Source organism: Podarcis muralis, chromosome 11 (assembly GCF_964188315.1).
Source record: "Podarcis muralis chromosome 11, rPodMur119.hap1.1, whole genome shotgun sequence".
In the NCBI taxonomy this organism is placed as follows: Eukaryota; Metazoa; Chordata; class Lepidosauria; order Squamata; family Lacertidae; genus Podarcis; species Podarcis muralis.
This window is the reverse complement of record NC_135665.1, coordinates 2,600,418-2,623,672: the sequence shown is the minus strand read 5'-3', so window position 1 is coordinate 2,623,672 and position 23,255 is coordinate 2,600,418. Positions and strand designations below refer to the sequence as shown.

General features: G+C 42.2%; 1 protein-coding gene across 3 annotated transcripts in view; it reads right to left on the bottom strand.

The window, feature by feature from the left end:
* GDA (guanine deaminase) overlaps positions 1–23,255 on the bottom strand; it is a 50,983-nt gene that overhangs the window by 4,907 nt on the left and 22,821 nt on the right. The window contains exons 6-14 of one of the 3 annotated variants that reach the window (XR_013394594.1): positions 22,481–22,508; positions 21,070–21,177; positions 19,370–19,477; positions 17,431–17,528; positions 7,656–7,723; positions 6,873–7,019; positions 4,881–4,920; positions 1,950–2,068; positions 1,047–1,074 (exon numbers count right to left, since the gene is read on the bottom strand). Coding sequence is in view for 2 of the 3 variants with exons in the window: in XM_028749016.2 (XP_028604849.2) it covers positions 1,047–1,074; positions 1,950–2,068; positions 6,873–7,019; positions 7,656–7,723; positions 17,431–17,528; positions 19,370–19,477; positions 21,070–21,177; positions 22,481–22,508 (704 nt within the window). In the remaining variant the exon portion in view is untranslated. The remainder of the gene's footprint in view (positions 1–1,046; positions 1,075–1,949; positions 2,069–4,880; positions 4,921–6,872; positions 7,020–7,655; positions 7,724–17,430; positions 17,529–19,369; positions 19,478–21,069; positions 21,178–22,480; positions 22,509–23,255) is intronic. The other 2 variants (XM_028749016.2, XM_077935955.1) reach the window with 2 other exon arrangements.

Here is a 23,255-nt window from a genome sequence, read left to right as displayed (position 1 = left end):
AGAGATGTATGCAATCTGTTCCGTCAGCCTTGATATCGATACACACCATGTAGCTAAATTATGTGCAGATTCACATGTTTCCAAGAACTTCCAAGAACTGAACTTGACACCTGGACTTAGTTTATACTAGTAATTTCCCAAGTGCACAGAGAACCATCTCCCCCCCCCCCCAACTGTTATGAATGTTCTCCTGGCCATCTCCTTTGCCAGGCAACTTGTTGGGTGATGACCCCAGATGTTAAGGGGACATCTCTTTAAAGAGGTTACTTGTAAGGGAGTTCGTTGGCTAATTACTCAGGATGGGTGATTGATGCTTTCCCAGTAGGAGAAATCGTGGGAAGGTGACACATCTCCATTCTCCCCAGCACAGGGTGGGACACCCGGAGTGGACCGCACCCCCTTCCTCCGCCATTGTGCCGGACTACCACACAGTGTATGATGGCATCCGGGGATGAATGGGGATGTGTACCTACAAACACACTATGGCAAAGCAACAGCAAATGCGTAAGACAATGCATATGAGCATTTTATTCTGCACATGAATCCTGTCCCTGCAGATTTGCACAGGCACCCAGGTGTGTTAATCAGCTTTCCTACATGCAGTGATGTACAATGCTAATATATGTAGGCAAGGAGGCCTTTGGAAGCAAAGCAAGTTGCCATGTGCAGAGCAGAAATCACACACACACACACACACACACCATCACCTTGTTATATAGACAAACTGATACTGACTGGATGGTGATGTGTGACAAACCTATTTCCATTAAAGCACTGGGAAACAGGTGTAATTTTCCATGTACAGACATTCAATAATGCCTATTGAAATCAATTACAGTACATTCAATAGATTTCAATAGGCTAAATTTAACCATATAAAAAGAAATAAAATCTGGGGAGGGGATGGGGGGTGAAATAATATAAATAAATAAATAAATAAATAAATAAATAAATAATAATCTTACATTTTGAAAGAAAGTTTTAACAAAAAGATACTCATTTTGCAATTAGATGAAAACATCTGTATAGCAAGAACTGATACATACCCAGATATAGGAATTTCTGGATCATATCCTAAAAACATGGAAGAAGAAACAATTATTCAAAAGCAGTTCCTCCTCTGTAATTAAAGCAGCAAGATAAAAAGACTAATAGTAGCCTTTAAAAAACTAAGCAATATTATCATTTTAAAAGCAAAATCCAGATCTAACATAGCGATTTACTTTAAAGACATGTGAGAATGAAGAATATTATAGAATGTTGAAAAAGCACATTAAGCAATCCTCAGCTGTAGATACCTTTTATTCAATTGTTTCTTACACTGCCATATTATCCTATTCAGAGGTGGTTTAAGGTGGCGCAATTGCAGGGGTGACACTGGGCACCATGCTGCAATGGGAGCCAAAACAACGCCTTTGGAAATAATATTGCCTGAAATGAACTAATCCAGTTTTTGTCAGTTTTCCAACAGGAATCTTCTGCAGACAATAGGTTGGATCCAGAGACAATTAAGCAGAACTCTATTCATGCAACAGGGTTTTGCTGGTTTCTCCTACCACCATTACATCCCCTCCAAAAGCCACTCTTGAAGGTAAGCCTGGAATGGTGTGGGTCATGGGTTGCAGAACAGTTTAGAAGTGAGGCTGCCATGTGCAAGTGGTAGTGCTTTCCTGTTCATGCAAGACATTCCTGGATCCAAGCCATTTAATTAATCAATATTAAATGGAACAAAAGAACAAAAGAAATTCCTTAGCCATAATTCTGTTGGGTAGAAGCCTAACCAACAAATTCTAGGCTGTCACTGTGGTGAGCAGAAAGCATCTTGTATAAGGGTTGCCAATAATCCACAGATATGAAGCAGCCAGAAAGCCACAAAGTCCAGCCCATTGGCCTAAAACAGGTTTCTCCAAACATGGTCAACGTATTTCCACAACACCTTGTTCAGTTACCTCAAAAGCATCACAAGTGAACAGCTCAAAAGGACTGTCTGAAGCTTTGGTGTTGATAAGCAGTGCATCAAATTCTTTGCCAACTTCAAAGTTCCCAATCACGGTATCTAGCCCAAGGGCTATGAAAGAAATTTAAATAACAAATTACTCTTTTCTCTTTCATAGAATAATAATAAACAAACAACAACAACAACAATTTATTTATTTACCGTATATCCCGTCCTCCCCAGCCAAAGCTGGGGTCAGAGTTGTTAACAACAGTAAAAACAGCACAGTTTACATAAAATTAATTAATTACAGTCAATTAATTGAAATACATTCTAAAATAAATTCAGAATCAAATTAATGGTAATCATTGGGCTAGAGTTCTATGAGGATTACAGAAGAAGAGAGGGGGTCAGTCTGTGCCTTGGCCAAAGTCCTGGAGGAACAGCTCTGTCTTGCAGGCCCTGCAGAAAGATGTCAAGTCCCGCAGGGCCCTAGTCTCTTGTGACAGAGCGTTCCACCAGATCGGGGCCGAAAAAGCCCTGGCTCTGGTCAAGGGCAGCCTAACCTCCCTGTGGCCCGGGACCTCCAAGATGTTTTTATTTGAAGACTGTAAGGTCCTCCATGGGACATACCAGGAGAGGCGGTCCCATAGGTACGAGGGTCGTAGGCCGTGTAGGGCTTTAAAGGTTAAACCTACAAACAAATATCTGATTCATTAAGTTGCAAGTATGATAACTTGTAATGGGAAGAAAAGAGTTATAGCATTTATGTTAGGAAATATAGCAGAAGTGAAGGTCAATATGGAGTTTTAATGTGTATCAGAGCGGGGGGGGGGGGTCATAAGGTAGATCAGGCTTTACTGGTAGATCTCTGGGTGATTTACAATAGATCAAAAAGGGCTTCTGGCTCCCAACTGTTGAACAGCAGAATCAACAAAACGACTTTTCCTGTCTGTATTAGGCTGTGGAGGTCAAAAAAAACTAAGCAGCAATGGACTTTTGTGTTAAAGAACTGTGAGCTCGGCTCAGTTCTAGCACAGAAAACAAAACCCCAGCATCTAATTCCTCATCTTCAGCGAACAAGGTTGGGAATTCAGAATAAGTATTGCAGCTTCTGGGAGCTTGCAACCAAGAGCTAGTGAACAGGACTCGCAAACAGGTGTTTGCAAAGCCACTTCCGGCCTGCCCAGGAGGTGGGGTTGCGGGCTTCACGCCCACCCCACATGAGCGGGGGCTGGGAGGAGACTGAAGAGAAGCGTGTGCTTTGTGGATTCCAGCTGGTTGCTTGAATGAGCTGTTTAGAAGCTTGGCTGATTGCAGGCCTGAGGCTGGGCCTGAGGGTTCTGCTGGAGCACATGATCTGAGGGGGAGGAGCTACTTCTGAGAGGAAGTCAGGCTGAATGAGGAAATGAGTTGAGGAAGGAGTTAGCAGCCGGCAGCAGTGCAACTTCGCTCATTGCAGCTTCTGGTTGCTCAGAAACAGGGTTGTTTGTGAGGGTGTTTAGAGGGGGAATTTGAGGGGAGGCCCAGAGTATTGTCTCTCAGTGTGCAAAGGACCAGGAGACATGGAGGGCGAGGGAGCTGCTGCAGTGACCTGCAACAGCTGTGCCATGTTTGTCTTTCTGCCGGAGAACATGCAAGAGCACACCTGCAGCAGGTGCAAGCTGGTTGTCTTGCTGGAAGAGAAGGTGCAGCAACTTGAGGCTCACCTAGCCTCCCTTCTAGCTACAGGACAACATGCAGAGTTACTTGATAGAGCTGAGTGGCCTGTGATGGAACAGCAACACTGCACTACAGTTCCCCAAGCTCCCTAGAGAGAGAGAGAAGCGGATATGGAACTATGTTATTATATAGTGTGATATTATATTTAGTACGATAAACCCAAGGACACATCTCAAAACCAGATGGAGGGGGACACCATTCCTAATAGGGTGACCCTCCCGACTGGAGACAGGCAGGGTCTTCAGCTTGCCATGTCCTTTCCGGGGGGGGGGGGGGGGGAGCCCTGCCGTTTCTCCAGACTGACCCTGCCTGCTGCAAATAATGGTTGCGTCTTTGTGTCTCTCTCTCTCTGTGTGTGTGTGGAAAGAAACACTTGCCTGAGTGCTTGTTTTTTTTGGATTTTCCCTTGTCTATTCTTCTCCTTATTTCTGTTTGCTAACAGGATCATCTTTCTGAGTGAGTTTTTTCTGGGCACTTATGAATGCAACTTGCTTTAGTCCCATTTATTCCTGACATAATGGACAGTGAAATGGAGATCCCTATTATGAAAATATGTGAGTAGATTCTTGTCTACCTACCTTTATAAATAGCTTGGAAAGATTGATCATTTCAGAATATTTGAATGGAATTCAGGTACTGAAAGCTATTTATAAACTGAGACCAAGGTATTGTAATCTGACTTCAAGAAACATTGTTTGCCCAACACCAGTCAACATTAACACTGGTATTGCTAGGCTTTACAATATAAAAAAGAGTCAGGTCTTGGGAGATGTTTGGTAATCAAAGGATATTTCATTTGTTTTCCAGTTCTTATATGCAATAAATATTATTTACTATACTTCAGCATAAAATGCAACAGCACAAAATTTATTGTTTTACAAATTGCATGGAAGGCAAGAGCATTTCAGCCGCAGAAAGTGAAATAGAATAAGGAGGGGGAAATGACTTTTTTAATTGTACCAATCTTGTTTTAATAATACCGAATGTTAGGCACTTAGTAAAATATTGTCAGCATGGAAGTGTGTTATTTTTTTCAGTGATATCTTTAGTGCAGTTTTCACATTAGACACAAGAGGGTGGTAAGAGGTTAAAAATAATTTTAAAAAGGTTTCTTCGGCTATGTTTGAAGCAAGAGGAAGAATAAGCAATAGGATCTCTGTGCGGGGAACACGGAGAAATGCTATTGGGTGACAGAGAAAAGGCGGAAATACTTAACACCTACTTTGCCTCTGTCTTCACCCCAAAGGAAAGTGATGCCCCACCTGGTGATAACAGAATAAATGATGTAAGAAGGGACCTGCAGCCCAAGATAGGAAACTATTAAGGGAACACCTAGCTACTTTAAATGAATTCAAAACTTCAGGGCCTGATGAGCTGCATCCAAGGGTACTAAAGCAGCTTGTGGATCTAATTTCAGAGCCTTTATCTATTATCTTTGAGAATTCTTGGAGAACAGGTGAGGTCCCTACAGACTGGAGGCGGGCAAAGGTTGTCCACATCTTCAGAAAGGGGGGAAAGGAAGACCCAGGTAACTACTGACCAGTGAAATTGACATCAATACCAGGGAAGGTCCTAGAACAGATAGTTTATCAGTCGGTCTGTGAGCATTTAGAAAAGGATGCTGCGATTACTAAGACTCAGCATGGGTTTCTCAAAAATAAGTCATGCCAGACCAATCTGATTTCTATTTTTTATGGAATTACAAACTTGGTGGATCAGGGAAATGCTGTGGACCTAGTGTATCTTGATTTCAGTAAGGCATTTGACAACGTCCCCCATGATATTCTTTGGAGGAAGCTGGTAAGATGTGGGTTGAACAAAGTAGCTGTTAGGTGGATTTTTAGCTGGTTGATTGACCAAACCCAAAGAGTACTCATTAATGGTTCCTCGTTGTGGCATTTGCCCATTCACTGTGATTTCGTTTGTACAGGGGGATGGAAATGGTTAATGTAGATTGACCAATGAGAAAGCTCAGAGGCAGAGCCTACCTGGTTTTGAGGCTCAGCCCAGGGGTTTTATCATTGGGAGATAGAGGAGTCCGAGTCAGACAGAGCCAGTAAAAGACAAACATAGCAGTTGTGACAGCTAGAGTGAGAGATAGGGATAGAACTGAGAGAGAAGAGTGTGACAGTGGGAGATAATGCCACATCTAGTTATGGGCGTGCATTTGAGAAACCGTTCTGAAAACTTTAATCTTCGTTGTTGACTTTACAACCTGACTGAGACTCAGTATTTCACCAGAAGAAACCTGGTTGGTGGCAGTGGAAGAATAAAGCAGTGGTGTACAGGTCAATAGTCCGTGAAACGACCGGGGGCTCTGACAAACGCCACACTCGTCATCTTGGAAAAAAGTGACAAGTGGTGTGCCACAGGGTTCTGTCCTGGGCCCGTTGTTGTTTAACGTCTTTATAAATGACTTGGTTGAAGGAACTAAGGTGATGCTCATCAAATTTGCAGATGACACTAAACTGGGAGGGGTAGCTAATGCTACAGAAGACAGAATCAGAATTCACAATGACCTTAACAGGTTGGAGAACTGGGCACAAGCTAACAAAATGAATTTCAATAGGGACAAATGTTGGGTTCTGTACTTAGGCAGGAAGAACCAGATGCACAAATACATAATGGGGGACACCTGGCTTACTAGTAGTACATGTAAAAAGGATCACGGGGTCTTGGTGGACCACAAGCTTAACATGAATCAACAGTGTGATGCAGCAGCAAAAAAAAACTAATGCTATTCTAGGCTGCATCTAACATGTAATTCACGTTTGACCCCACTGAGAAATTTGTATCCTGTGTTGCCATTGAGATGAGCAAGTACCACAAATTGTCACCTAGATGAATAGACCCGAGAAGACAGGGGATAGTTTCCATGTCATGCCTTTACATCACACTACTTTTAAACATCAACTTATTCCCCTAAAACACAGCTCTTCTCACCAAAAATCTGAGCCCTCAAGCATGAGTATGCAGAAGCCCTAAGTCCAAAATGGAAAATTCATTCAGAACAAAATCAAGTATCAAATATGAAATTCAAATTTTGAGAAATTCATATTATCAGACAGCCATAAGGAAATTTTGTCAATTTAGAATATGAGGGGAAAATGTGTATTGCCTCTAACTTTACACAAGTAGCTCCTTGATAAACCAAAATTTTGACAGCTGTGCATTCTAGGGTAGAGAAGTGAAAGAAGAAGAGGAGCTTCATTACCTTGGCTCCCTCCAAGAGTTGCTAGTTGGAAAACTTCCTTGAGAGTTAAGCACGTTTCATCCTCTTTGTTAATATGAATGATGTTAGATACCATAATTGCCTTTCTGATAGCATCAAGCATAGAGGCTGAGTAGCCACCAGCAACATCTGAAATAGAACAGAAAATTAAAAGCATAGCCTGGAAGGAACAGTCTTCAGGTGAAAACATGAGTTCCATTAAATATGGGGGGGGGGTCCTTAGCATGGCGCAGTTGTGTTACGGAGCGGATATGAGCAGAAGCCTGTTGAGCAGCCTTGGTTACAACCCAGAATTCCTGCCTGGAGACAGACGGAGAGAGACACCCCATTGCTCCATCAGGGGTTTGGTTTCTTTTTAAACTTTAAATGTCCTGCCCACCTAGCAGTTCGAAAGCACCCCTAAGTGCAAGTAGATAAATAGGTACCGCTTTATAGCGGGAAGGTAAACGGCGTTTCCGTGTGCGGCGCTGGTGCTGGCTCACCAGTTGCAGCTTCGTCACGCTGGCCACGTGACCCGGAAGTGTCTTCGGACGGCGCCGGCTCCCGGCCTCTTCAGCGAGATGAGCGCGCAACCCTAGAGTTGGACACGACTGGCCCGTACGGGTAGGGGTACCTTTACCTTAAACTTTAAATGCTTTTAAAATCTCTATTCAATAAGCAAACTGGGGGGGGGGGGAGAGAGTGTGGCCCTTTGTTAGCAGATGTTCCACGTGAAGATGCCTGTGAGTCTTTCCAAAATAAGCAGCTACGGAGTCAATGGCTCACCTGTGCCCAGGCCCAGCTTCACGCGATGCTTCAGAACCTTCCTTGCGTTTAAAAGGCCACTGCACAACCTGGATGGGAAGCAGGAGAAGGGGGAAATGTGCCATCTTTACAAACCAAAAAACCCATGTGTTGTCAAATGAGGCTATTGGAAGTCTTTCATAAAGGGAAGCCTAGAAAAAAGTTTTTATATAAACCTTGGCTAAGAAAAAGAGAGTTTTCTCCCATTACTGTACTTCCATTCTTTGTTGTTTCACTGTTTGGAACTGAGGTGCCCCACATATTCCTGTGACTGTAAGTTGTTTCAATTGTTTTTAATTCTGAATTATTATTATTTCATGACAGTTCTTTATACATCTTATTTGGCTGGATATACATTAGTTCAGGCATAGGCAAGCTCAGCCCTCCAGATGTTTTGGGACTACAACTAGTCCCTAGCTAATAGGACCAGTGGTCAGGGATGATGGGGATTGTAGTCCCAAAACATCTGGAGGGCTGAGTTTGCCTATGCCTGCATTAGTTCCTTCACCCAATTTTCCACACTCTCTTATATTTTATAAGGTCACAACGTAACCCCTACTTTGAGGTCCAATTTTTGTAAATATTCCCCTAGGTTCTCCCACTCACTCCTCGTCACTTTATTGTCTTGATTTCTTACTTTAGATGCCATATTGGCAAGCTCTGCATATTCAGTTAATTTGTATTGCCATTGTTCTTTCCCTAGGATTTCTCTTAATTTCCAATATCTTGCATATATTTGCTGCCGCTGTTGCATAGAAAAATAGGTTGTGGGCTTTCTTAGGTAATTCATTCCCAATTACACCTAGAAGAAATGCTTCCGTTTACATTTCCACCATAAATAAATAAATAAAGGAATAAAGGAACCTTCTACTTCCAAACATTTCTAGCACACTTTTGATTTTTTTGGGTACATTTTAGTCAGCTTAACTGGTGTCAAATACCATCTACTGTATACTGCATTTTTTCTAATTTGGTAACATGCTGAAAAGTTCATTGTTCATTTCCATAATTTGTGTCTCATCCAAACCTTATTCATTCCTTCTAATCATGTGATTTAAAAATCCTCTGTGCACCTTAGTTTTCTCATACCAAAGGTACGTATGTCATCCGTAGAACAGGTCAGCTCCTTCTAAGTCCAGCACATTTATATGCTTCAATTTGATCCACTCCTTCATCCAGCTTAGGCAGGCTACTTCATAATATAATTTCAGATCTGGGAGAGCAAACCTCCCTCTGTGCTCCTCATCTATTAATATTTTGTATTTGATCCTCAGGTTTTTTCTTTGCCATAAAAAGTTTAGTATATCCTTTTTCCATTTTGTGAAGCAGTTGGTGTTGGATATCACCAGTAGTGCCCCTTCATGGATCACTGCCTTGCCGTGGCGAAGGAGCTTGAATAACTCAGAGAAGCTATGAGCTATGCCGTGCAGGGCCACCCAAGATGGACAGGTCATAGTGGAGAGTTTTGACCAAACGTGATCCACCTGGAGCAGGAACCGGCAAGCCACTCCAGTATCCCTGCCAAGAAAACTCCATGGACAAAGACAACAGGCATATAAAAGTTATGACGCTGGAAGATGAGCCCCTCAGGTCAGAAGGCATCCAACATGCTACTGAGGAAGAGCGGAGGGCAAGTACAAGTAGATTCAGAGCTGATGAAGCGGCTGGGCCAAAGCTGAAAGGTCGCTCAGTTGCAGATATGCCTGGAAGCGAAAGGAAAGTCCAATGCTGTAAAGAAAAATATTGCATAGAAACCTGGAATGTAAGAACCATGAACCTGGGTAAGTTGGACGTGGTCAAAAATGAGATGGCAAGAATAAATATTCACATCCTGGGCATCAGTGAACTAAAATGGACGGGAATGGGCGAATTCAGTTCAGATGACCATCATATCTACTACTGTGGGCAAGAATCCCGTAAACGAAATGGAGTGGCCCTCATAGTCAACAAAAGAGTGGCAAAAGCTGTACTGGGATGCAATCTCAAAAATGATAGAATGATCTCGATACGAATCCAAGGCAAACCTTTTAACATCACAGTAATCCAAGTTTATGCACCAACCACTGGTGCTGAAGAAATTGAAATTGACCAATTCTATGAAGTCCTATGAAGGGACGCGGGTGGCGCTGAAGGGACGCGGGTGGCGCTGAAGCGACACGGGTGGCGCTGTGGGTAAAACCTCAGTGCCTAGGACTTGCCGATCGCATGGTGGGCGGTTCGAATCCCCGCGGCGAGGTGCGCTCCCGTAGTTCGGTCCCAGCGCCTGCCAACCTAGCAGTTCGAAAGCACCTTCGGGTGCAAGTAGATAAATAGGGACCGCTTACCAGCGGGAAGGTAAACGGCGTTCCGTGTGCTGCGCTGGCTCGCCAGATGCAGCTTCGTCACACTGGCCACGTGACCCGGAAGTGTCTGCGGACAGTGCTGGCTCCCGGCCTCTAGAGTGAGATGAGCGCACAACCCTAGAGTCTGGCAAGACTGGCCCGTACGGGCAGGGGTACCTTTACCTTTATGAAGACTTACAACACCTTATAGAAATGACACCAAAGAAGGATGTTCTTCTCATTATAGGGGATTGGAATGCTAAAGTAGGGAATCAAGAGATAAAAGGAACAACTGGCAAGTTTGGCCTTGGAGTTCAAAACGAAGCAGGGCAAAGGCTAATAGAGTTCTGCCAAGAGAACAAGCTGGCCATCACAAACACTCTTTTCCAACAACACAAGAGACAACTCTACACATGGACATCACCAGATGGGCAGCATCGAAATCAGATTGATTATATTCTCTGCAGCCAAAGATGGAGAAGCTCTATACAGTCAGCAAAAATCATCAGCTTCTTATAGCAAAATTCAAGCTTAAACTGAAGAAAGTAGGAAAAACCACTGGGCCGGTAAGATACAATCTAAGTCAAATGCCTTATGAATACACAGTGGAAGTGAGGAACAGGTTTAAGGATTTAGATTTGGTGGACAGAGTGCCTGAAGAGCTATGGATGGAGGCTCGTAACATTATACAGGAGGCAGCAACTAAAACCATCCCAATGAAAAGGAAATGCAAGAAAGCAAAGTGGCTGTCCAACGAGGCCTTACAAATAGCGGGGGAGAGAAGGCAAGCAAAATGCGAGGGAGATAGTGAAAGATACAGGAAATTGAATGCAGATTTCCAAAGAATAACAAGGAGAGACAAGAAGGCCTTCTTAAACAAGCAATGCAAAGAAATAGAGGAAAACAATAGAATGGGGAAAAACAGAGATCTGTTCAAGAAAATTGGAGATATGAAAGGAACATTTCGTACAAAGATTACCATAATAAAAGACAAAAGTGGAAAGGACCTAACAGAAGCAGAAGACATCAAGAAAATTCCAGCAGAACTTCCTGACAGTAAGAGCTGTTTGACAGTGGAATTTGCTGCCAAGGAGTGTGGTGGAGTCTCCTTCTTTGGAGGTCTTTAAGCAGAGGCTTGACAACCATATGTCAGGAGTGCTCTGATGGTGTTTCCTGCTTGGCAGGGGGTTGGACTCGATGGCCCTTGTGGTCTATTCCAACTCTATGATTCTATTATTCTAAGAAGAGGTGTCAAGAATACACAGAGGAACTATACCAGAAAGAAATGGATGTCTCGTACACCCCAGATAGTGTGGTTGCTGACCTTGAGCCAGACATCCTGGAGAGTGAAGTCAAATGGGCATTAGAAAGCACTGTCGATAACAAGGCCAGTGGAAGTGATGGTATTCCAGCTGAACTATTTAAAATTTTAAACGATGATGCTGTTAAGGTGCTACACTCAATATGCCAGCAAGTTTGGAAAACTCAGCAGTGGCCAGAGGATTGGAGAAGATCAGTCTACATCCCAATCCCAAAGAAGGGAAGTGCCAAAGAATGCTCCAACTACCGCACAATTGTGCTCATTTCACAAGCTAGCAAGGTTATGCTTAAAATTCTACAAGGAAGGCTCAAGCAGTATGTGGATCGAGAACTCCCAGAAGTGCAAGCTGGATTTAGAAGAGGCAGAGGAACCAGAGACCAAATTGCAAACATGCGCTGGATTATGGAGAAAGCTAGAGAGTTCCAGAAAGACATCTACTTCTGCTTCATTGACTATGCAAAAGCCTTTGACTGTGTCGACCACAGCAAACTATGGCAAGTTCTTAAAAAAATGGGAGTGCCTGATCACCTCATCTGTCTCCTGAGAAATCTCTATGTGGGACAAGAAGCTACAGTTAGAACTGGATATGGAACAACAATTGGGAAAGGAGTACGACAAGGCTGTATATTGTCTCCCTGCTTATTTAACTTATATGCAGAATTCATCGTGCGAAAGGCTGGGCTGGATGAATCCCAAACTGGAATTAAGATTGCCGGAAGAAATATCAACAACCTCAGATATGCAGATGACACAACCTTGACGGCAGAAAGTGAGGAGGAATTAAAGAACCTTTTAATGAGGGTGAAAGAGGAGAGCGCAAAATATGGTCTGAAGCTCAACATCAAAAAAATGAAGATCATGGCCACTGGTCCCATCACCTCCTGGCAAATAGAAGGGGAAGAAATGGAGGCAGTGATAGATTTTAGTTTCTTGGGCTCCATGATTACTGCAGATGGTGACAGCAGTCACAAAATTAAAAGACGCCTGCTCCTTGGGAGAAAGGCGATGGCAAACCTAGACAGTATCTTAAAAAGCAGAGACATCACCTTGCCAACAAAGGTCCGTATAGTTAAAGCCATGATTTTCCCAGTAGTGATGTATGGAAGTGAGAGGTGGACCATAAAGAAGGCTGATCGCCGAAGAATTTATGCTTTTGAATTATGGTGCTGGGGGAGACTCTTGAGAGTCCCATGGACTGCAAGCAGATCAAACGTATCCATTCTTCAGGAAATCAGCCCTGAGTGCTCACTGGAAGGACAGATCCTGAAGCTGAGACTCCAGTACTTTGGCCACCTCATGAGAAGAGAAGACTCCCTGGAAAAGACCCTGATGTTGGGAAAGATTGAGGGCACAAGGAGAAGGGGACGACAGAGGACAAGATAGTTAGAAGGTGTCCTCAAGGCTACAAACATGAGTCTGACCAAACTGCGGGAGGCAGTGGAAGACAGGAGTGCCTGGCGTGCTGTGGTCCATGGGGTCACGAAGTGTCGGACACTACTAAACGACTAAACAACAACAACAACAACAACAACAACAACAACATCACCACCAGTAGTGGTTGGAATAAAAATATAGTTTTGGAGAAGACATTCATTTTAACTACAGAATCCTGCCCAAAAAAGACAAATTCATTCACTTCCATTTTTTAATGTCTTTTTTATCTCAGTCCACACTCTATTATAATTATCTTGAAATAGATTCAGATTTTTGGATGCAATCCACATTCCTAAGTATTTAATTTTTCATTCCATTTTGATTCCTAGGTCATTTTCCAGTTCTCCCTCTGTTTGATTATTTTTATTCTGAATTAACCTTTGGCTTTTTATTAATACAGAATCCCACTAGATTGCCGAAAGTTGTGATAGCTTCCAAGGCTATTGGTAAACTTATGGATGGGTTCTCTACCGTTATTACTATATTGTCTGCAAATGCCTTAATTTTATATGTTCTCTGTCCAATCCGTGTGCCTTTTATTCTCTCCTTCTCCCTGATCTTTCTTGTAAGTACTTCCAATACCAAATTAAATAGTAATGCAGATAAGGGACATCCTTGTCTTGTACATTTTTTGATTTGAAAATTGTTGGTGATCTTTTTTGTTAATAATTATGTTTGCTCTTTGTTCTCTATATATTGCCTTAACAGCATTTGTAAAGGCTGGTCCAAAGTCCATACAGTCTAGAATCTTTGTCATGAAGATCCATAAAATGTTATCAAAGGCCTTTTCTGCATCTAGAGACAGGATTGCTGCTTGCTTCTCCCTCCTTTTTTCCACGTATTCAATTATATTCAAGATATTTCTGATGCTGTTTTTCATTTGTCTTGATGGCAAAAAGTCGGCTTGGTCTTTGTGGATTACCATATTCAATACCGTCATCATTCTCTTAGCCATAATGTTTGCAAATAATTTATAATAATTGTTTAATGGAGATATTGGCCTGAAGTTCTTTGGGTGTGGAGCTATTTATCTTGTTTTGGAATTAAAGTTATACCTGCCTTTTTCCATGAAGGTGGAATTGGGTTCATTACCTCTATCATTGGTCGTGCCAGTGTTTCTTGGAAGACTTTATAATACATTGAAAAAAGACCATCAGCTCCAAGCGATTTTCCTAACTTAGCTTGTTTCATGACTATATTAACCTCCAATTATTCAATTATTAATATTAAATATTAATATTGATTAATGTTAATAAGTAATATTAATTTCCGTGTGCTCTGGCTTCCATCACGGTGTCCCGTTGTGCCAGAAGCGGTTTAATCATGCTGGCCACATGACCCAGAAAGCTGTCTGTGGACAAACGCCAGCTCCCTCAGCCTGAAGTAAGATAGGCACCGCACATAACCGTCCAGGGCTTCTTTACCTTTTTTGGAGTAATAATTCCAAAATTCACTCCTAATGTCTTTAGGGTTGGATATTATTCTTCTTTTTTTTCTTCAATACATTTTTATTCAGATTTATGTAGATAAACAATTCCTTATAAGTATAAGGTACACAAATAAACACAAAATAAACATGCCAGTAAATATTACAGTATATAAATAATAAGGGGGACAGAGGGCAACCTTGTCTAGTCCCTTTAGATATATCAAAGGATTCTGATGTAGTATTATTTATTATAAGTTTTGCCTTTTGTTCATGGTAGATTGCTTCTATACCTTTTCTAAATTTTTCTCCCATCCCCATCATTTTCAGACTTTTCATCATGAACCCCCATGAAACATTATCAAATGCCTTTTCGGCATCTATGAATACTAGGGCGGCCTGTTTATCTATTCTCGTGTCCAAATATTCGATAATATTTATCACATTTCTTACATTGTCCCTCAGTTGTCTCCCTGGAAGGAAGCCTGATTGGTCTTTATGAATTCTGTTATTTTAGGGTTGGATATTATTCTGTCCCCTATTAGGACTTCGTTTATGATATTTGGTTTCCTTCCTTTTGATAACTGCCGTGCCAGGAGTTCACCAGGTTTATTAGCATGTTTGAATTGCTTTTGTTTTAAGGCTTTTATTTTTTGTTCTATTTCATTCTGTGTTGTAATTGCCAGTTGTGTTTGTAAGATTTTAATTTTCTGTGTGGTAGTTAGGTCTCTGGGCTTATCTTTTACTGTCTTCTCACAGTTCTTCAGTTCATCCATTAGCTTTGGTATTTCTTTTCTCTTTTTCCTATAAAAGACATTCTGTTGTTTTTCTTCAGATCATATAAATCTTTCGCCCTTTCTGTATTTTAAATTGTCATAAACACCAACCCCCAGGTCCTGCTGGTGAAGGGAAGTTTAGTATTAAAAGTGATAGCAGTACAATTATTATTATGTTATTATGTTCTTTGTATACTGTGTTAGTTTTATGATGTTAGCCACCTGGAGCCCGGCTCTGGCTGTGGAGGGCGGGGTACAGATAGAATATTATTGTTGTTGTTGTTGTTGTTGTTGTTGTTGAAAGGAGTATTTCATGTTATATGCAAGAATCAGGTGTAATCAACACAATGCCTTCCAGATGCTTAGGACCCCAGCTCCCATCAGCTCTGGTCAGCTTTAGCAATAGTTAGGGATGATGGGAGTTGTAGTCCAAAAACCTGAAGGTTACAGAGTTGACCACAAAAAATAGCACAGTCAAGGAAATTCATGATGTGATAGCATCACATCACATGGTGAGCATTCCTACATAGGTTATGGTGGAGAAAAGAGCAGTATTCATACTTGTGCAGGAACTAGGATGTCAGAGAATTCTGTCAGAAATGGGAGCAAAAAATGCCTCACTTTGCATGCTCATCCCAAGCCAGGAACAAAAATCAGACAAGTGAATATGAGCAATATTTACTATCTTTATTTTAATCTATGAAAGTTATCTAAATAATTACATTATTTTCTGCATAGTTTTTAACATTTCCTTCCACCGAAAGGCTTTGAAATTAATTACACAATTAATTAAGAAATGAATAATGTAAGTTTTGGCTGGAAGCTAAACTGTAGCAAATGGAGACAGTGCTGATGGTGACAGAGAACAGGGTGGAAATCCTTGCTTCCTTACATCCCTAGTAGGAACTCATACCATGTGATGTTATCGCATTGTGAATTTTCTTTATTGTACTGTAAATCTACAAGACGACCTGGCTGGTAGCCAGATTCTGCGCCCAGATTTGTAGGCACAGTATAAAATAGCTTACTAGGGAAATGCTGAAGTCGTCCTTTGGGGCGCCTCAGGGTCAATTTTTTATGGTAGCCCAAATCTCAGTTGTACGGATGTATGTATATATCTCAATTTTAATTCATGAGCTATTGCTGCAATCTGCTGCAATTGTATATTTTATCTTTATGAACACTGTTTTTATTGTGTTATGTTATGTGAGCTGGTCTTTGACCGTAATAAATTATCTATATATCTACTGTAAATCAAAGGCTGCTGGTGGTGGGAGAATTTGCATCATGTGAAAGACACAGCAGAGCATGACTGTTCCCCCTATATGCATATTACTGGGGTGTCATTTTCAGAGGTATCTCCCTAGTACATTATATGTCTTATTCTGGTCTAAGGCACCATGTTTCTTGCCAGTAGTGAGGAATGCAGCAGCAGCAGCAACAACAAGCATGAAGAAGAAGAAGAAGAGTTTGGATTTGATATCCCGCCTTTCACTCCCTTTAAGGAGTCTCAAAGCGGCTCACATTCTCCTTTCCCTTCCTCCCCCACAACAAACACTCTGCGAGGTGAGTGGGGCTGAGAGACTTCAGAGAAGTGTGACTGGCCCAAGGTCACCCAGCAGCTGCATGTGGAGGAGCAGAGACGCGAACCCGGTTCCCCAGATTACGAGACTACCGCTCTTAACCACTACACCACACTGGCTCCCAGCTACTCCATTTCAGAGAAACTATCTGTTTTTGAAACTTTTCACTTCTTGTCTCAAAGAGAAAGTCCTGCCATCCCAATTTAATGCTGCAAAGAAACAGGTGGGTTCATGGATTACTGCTCTACTTGTAGCTTTCAAAACAGCACTCACTATATCAATAAGAAAATCCCATAACTTCTCACAGCTCTTCCCTTCACTGCATCCCAATGCCAGTTCATTTTCATGCCTCAGGTGGGCAGTGGCATAGCGTGGGTTGTTGGTGCCTGGGGCAGGGCAAGTGTTGCACCCCCTGGTGGGCTGGGCAGCTGGGGTAGAGGCACATGATGGGGGTGCATACATGGAGCTAAACAGAGCCCGCTTGCAACAGGCTCCTCGCCCGCTGCCTCCGTCCACCTGCTGGACCCTGTTATGCCCTACCACAAATGGGCGCCCCCCTGCCCTCCCCGTGCTTTGCCTCTACTGCCAGGGGCACAGACACAGGGCTGGTAAAAAAGATGGCCACTTCAGAGCACCCAGATTTATATTTGCCTTGGGGACATCTGGAAACAGGCTGCTTTGACCCTTCAAAGGGGTACGTGCAAACATCTATTTTCTCTGTGAAGAGGCTGGTACAGTGCCGATTCCATCATCCCATGTTAAAATTATCTAAACCTTCAAGCTATCCACACTGAAATGTGGTGAACTTTAAAACACAAATATGAAACACAGCATTATCTGAAACACACCTCTATGAGGTATTACCTACTGTAAATGAATTAACTTATTTTACTTACGATATGTTTGAATTAGGGCAATGTACAATGGCAGCTCCTTTAAGATTAAAAACTTGCAGTTCTTCATCAGAAAGATGGCAGCCATGAGCCATTATTGTCTAAAGAGTAAAACAAAAACAGTGTAATTTGTATTTTTATTTTATTCTTAACTTTTACTATCATTTTGCTTCTACTTGTACCTAGAGAGGACAATACCTAGACAGGGCCCTGGTGCTATGAAGAATTATTGCCTCTGTTCATTCCTCATAACTCTGCTGTGAGCTCATTTGCTCTCTTCAAGAGAGCCAAATAAGATGTATTATCATTCACACAATTAGGAATGGTGCAAATCCTGTGTTTACAAAGGTTATCACGTGCTAGAACGGCTACTTCCATGGGCTGTTATGTGTCGTTCATACCGTTCATATTTATTTTCCTGACGTCTCAAATGACCAAGGTCAACTGCCCATATATCCCAGTAAATTTTATCCAAACAACTAAAATATGAATGAAAAGTAGTGAAATTGAGTCTATTGGGCTTTTGTTGTGGTTGTTTAATGCTACCTTGAATGAAGGTTATTCTTTATAATAGAAAGTACGGTAATGTTTGTTTCTCAGATAATCAAAGGAAGCATATCAGGGCCCTGCCATATGCAAACCTTTAAACTCTTGGTAGTAAACCCTCTTCATTAATGACTCTATTGAGAAGCATTGTGCTTAAATTTGAATCTCATTAATGTGATTAATGCTGTGTATACAATCTGCTAATTGACACTAAGTCAGCTAATAAAATGCTATGCAAATCTTAAAATCCAAAGGGAGAATTTCAAAGACAAATGAGACATATTCCCTGAAGATTTTCAGAGGCAACTGAAAATGCCTTGCGTGTCTTTGAAAAATCTCCCTCACAAGTGTAATTGAAAAACCTAAGTTTGCCTCAAAGTCAAGTTTATTAATTTCAGAGTGCTTCTGTGGGGAAACAATCACCAAGAAAACTGTCTGAAAAACCTGGGGATTCACACTGCTTTAATTCAAATGCAGACAAGTGTGTGTGTGTTTGTTTGTTTGTTTGTTTGTTTGTTTGTTTGTTTGTTTGTTTGTCTGTGTGTGTTCCTCCACTTTTTAATCTGTGGGAATTTGCTAGGGTTGCCTTATTTTAAAGAGCCAAAAAGAGGAGACACACACATGTAAGAGCCCCTCCAAGCAGCCAGTGGCCATGATGCTTTGCGACTCCCCATCACCACCCCATAAGGGGCCTCAGGCTATGTTATTGAGCATTGTGACCAAAGCAAAGTGGACAAAGGTGCCTCAAACTCTTCTCCTTAACCCACACACCCAACACCCTGCTGCAGCCACCCTCCTCCCAGGCAGCTGGTGGAGGAGAGCCGGTGGAGAGAGAGGGGGGCTGGGCAGCGCAGGCGCACGGTGAGTCTGGCGGCCGTGCTGAGGAGACACATCGAACACCTCCTCACACTGCCCAACCATGAGCAAGGGTGCGCACACGCCTTTCTCTGTCTCTCACCTCTGAGAGGCCTTGTGCCCCCCCCTCACTGCTGCTTCCCTCTCTCCTTCTCTCTCTCCTCACAAACCTGGTTCCCGCCTCAACGTTGCCCACCAATTGGGGGGGAGTGAGAGGGAGAAGGGCTGCCTGCGGCCCTGATCCCAGGGAAGAGAGCCTCCTGGTGCTGGAGCGGGCGGACCCATGCTCGTTTTTCTTGGTGCCCACCACAGGAGTGCCCACCACAGGAGCCAAGCGCCCTGACGGCGGGCTTCCCTTCCCAAAGTAGATCTCCTTCTGGCACTTGGGCATGGCAGCGGCAGCAAGCACTCAGTTACTGCAATGGAGGGTGGCAGCAGCAGCAGCAGCAGCCATGAGAGAGCCAGGACTCTGTCTGCTAGAAACCCCACCAAATGCATCGTCCCCAATAACATATCTAAGTATTCTGTAAAAACACTCTACCTTGTTTGTAAGAAGATTGTTTTTATCATATAACTCTGTATAGTTTTGATAAGTAGGGAATAATTTTTCTACGAGTTTCATTTCTCCTTCACTCTCACTTATGTGACTCTGTAAGGAGAAATGGAGTTCAAATACAATGGTCAGCATTTCAATATATGGTCAGCTTGAACAAAAAGACACCATAACTCCCCACTCCAAACAAGTATGTAATGGCTTTGATTCTACAGAGCACATCACTGTTAATTATGAATACCATCTTCCGTATTATCTTCCCAGGTGACAACATAAAGATATTCTAGCCAAGGGAGTAGCCAGCTTGCAAGGAAATGACGCACTGCATATATTATAGATCTATATAAGTATCTGCGTCTCTATATAGATAGAGGCTCATTAGAGAGAGATTTGTGTGGTGGCAGGAGCACATAGCCTTGGAAAAAATATCAAGGAAGGGGGAAGAGGTCAAAGGCTCACAAAATAGTGATACGTTCTTTGGGAAGGCGTGAAAGAGGGAAGAAGGAACTAGCATTGATGGCTTTCAGCACTTCTTGATTTGTTTCCAGTGCTATTTTGTGCATGCTTACTCAGAAGTAAGTTCCACTGTGTTCAATAGGCCTTGCTCACAGACGGGAGTGGCAGAGGTGTGGCAACTTTCTCCTGGGAGTGGAATGGCTGCTGCTTACTGACAACAGAGATCAGGTCTGTGTGGATGGCGTCTGCAGGGAGCCCATCTGGCACTCCTGTCAGTGCATCTGTGCAACCCTTAGCTTGCTACTGCCTCACCTCTCCCTGACTTGGTAAGCAGCAGCAACCGTGGCTCCATCCCACCAGACAAGCCACTCTTGCTCACAAATACAGCAGGAAGAACCGCAGCTTTTGTTCCATTTTGAAGGACTCTGGAGTATGCATAGCCCCCAAAATGGTTTAAATGTTCATAAAATGGGAATGGATGGGAAGTGTGTGTTGATCATTACAAATGATGTCATGGGCACTAATCATTAGGTCTGTGATACCTGAAAAACCACATTTCACACAGCATTACAAATTGCAATAGGTGTGCAAACAGAACCTATTTTCCTGGCACAATGTATTACTGTTCAGAGTGCTGGCAAAAGTTCCCCACAAAAAGCCAGATTGAGCCCCCAGCAATAATTAACCACACTGCACTTTTATTATATAATGAAATAGTTATAAATAATGGCTCCCATTCCTATTTAAGTACATTTGATTCTACAGTCAGACAAATGAAGGACATTGTAAGGGACAGTCACATGGAAATTACATTAAAAACATTCTAAATACAAAGCTTCTTGCTGTTTCCTGATCTAAAGTTTGTGCGCACTGCAGAGCAAAAACTAAGCCTTCTTAGACAGCTACCTCTTCAACTCCCCGGGGCAGATCTCTTGCCATAAGAAGGATTACTCAGCGTGAAGCTGATCCTTATGAACATGAAAAAAATTGCACTGGGTTTTCCATTTCCCATGCATATATTATGACTGCAGGGCCTGACATCAGGGCTGGTGGCCTAAACAGAGTTGGTGTTTCCTAAGCTACAGTAGGGTTGCCATATTTCAAGAAGTAAAAATCTGAACACAAAAGTTGTTAAGCTTTTTCTTTGGGGGCGGGGGGAATAGCCCAAAAGGTTGTCATTTGAAGTTACTGCATAGATGAGTTTTCACTAAATATGATAACAAAAAACTTACCTGCACATGAAGGTCATGAATCTTTGCCAGCTTACCAAGGCTATTAAGCAGTCCCTCTGTACAGGATGGCCCAAAGCGGGGCGTCACTATGGGGTGAACCCTTGGATACTGGGGAAGATGTCAAAGAAAGACAATAGACATTTGTGTATAACAGCATGTTAAATATACCTATTCTTAGCTTGTTTCTTAGGCAAATTATTAAAAATGGGAACAAATTAAGCCTGTACAGATTACTTTTTCCAAGGCACACAGTTTCTGTTCTGTTATGGCTAAACCACAATTTCAGATAGCAAAACAGTGACATCAGTTAGCAGGCACAAAGTGCTCAGCATGTGCAAATTCAGGCTATAACCCATCATTCTTTACAAGGAGCGTGATCCACATATGGCTTAGCTCCTTGCAGTCTCTCTGACTTCGCGCTCCCCTCAGCCTGGCTCCAGGAATGACAATGAGTCTGAACTACAGAACTACAGTGGAACCTCAGTTTTCGAACGTAATCCGTTCCAGAAAACTGTTTGACTTCTGAAACGTTTGAAAACCGAGGCACAAAGGGCAGTCTGCAAATTTACAGAGAAAATTGAGAAAAATACAGTGGTACCTCAATGGAAGCCGTTCAACTTCTGAGGCGTGTTTGAAAACAGAAGCATTTACTTCTGGGTTTTTGGCGTTCAAGTTCCAAAACATTTGTCAATGAAGACGATCAAAAACTGAGGTACCACTGTATCCCTCTCCATTTCAAATGATTGGGACAGATCAGATAGATGGGTCTGTCTCCATCATGTCAAGTTCAGCTCAAGGGTGAGACGTGAATTCTGACAGGATCACCAGCCCAGTGTCTGTGGGTACCTTGGCACCTGTAAGGGTTCCCCTGGCTTTTTCTTTTTCTTTCTTTCTTTCTTTCTTTCTTTCTTTCTTTCTTTCTTTCTTTCTTTCTAGCTCCTATCCTTCTTAGAAAGAAAGTAATAGGGCAAAATGTGCAGGTGCCTTCCAAATGATTTCTGTGAAATGAGTGTTGTAACCTTGTGTATTTTTCCTGGTACTGAGGAACTCTCCTTGCTGCTATTAGACAGTAACAGCATCAGTGTGTGTGGGTGTGAAATCAGTAAAAATCAATGTTGTGTGATCTACACAGTCAGGATCAGGTAAGCCTAAAGTGGTCAGGGGTGGGCTGTCTCTCAATTTTTGTGTTTTGCCATGCTTCCCATGGCACCCATTTTGTGTTATGCCCTGCCCCACAGCGGCTATTTTGTGACCAGAATCCCCCAAACTCTGTCAAAATTCAAAATGTTAATGACCCCTACCATATAGCCTAACCTTTTACATAGGAAAACATCTTATAATTTACATAGAAATATGCATGCCCCGGGATGACCAGTTACTGTTTTGGGAAAGGAAAGGAAATTCTACTTACTTTCTTGTCCAGTACTCCTCTAACAAACCTGAAAGGATTGGGGTAGGAAGTTAAAATATATAAAAAATATATTCATCATCATCATCTAGATTTCTCTGTCCTTTAATATGAGGTCCCAGGGTAAGTTACAACCATTTTTAAAATTAGCATTATATTTGTGCATGTCAGTCCCTCTGTGTTTCTGTATCAGGGGTGTACCTCGTATCTGTGCATTTTAACAAAATTCTGATCTGTTTCTGAATTGTCGTGTGTCTTCTCTGCTTTGATTTGTATTCTGGGTTCTGAGCATCTCTATATAAAACAAAGTGGTCCCCAATCACTATAATCACTATAATGGTGAATTTAAAAATGGTTACAACTCCCTTCCCTTTTGGCCAAAGTGGAATTTTACAAAAACACTGAGCCCCTCCAGAGTGGATTACACATCAACTCAATTTGCCTCATTATTCAACCCCCACATGCAGGCTACCCCCCCCCCCATTATGTGTACAAACAGAAAGATATTTTCGTATGGATCGTTTGACAATGTGATCACACAGTAAATCATCATTTTCAGTGAGGTTAATAGGACTGTACAAATGCACAGCAGCTAAGGATTTTTATCTCAAATCTACAAAAGCTGTTGGTAATTAACAGCAGACAAGTGGTCATTACTATGCTTCCTGTGACAACTAAATAGATAACATGTGAAATGAAGTGAAAACGTAATTATATACTACAATGGCAGTACTTTTCTTTTAAAAACTAAAAACTTAATTTTGGCTGTGTATCACAA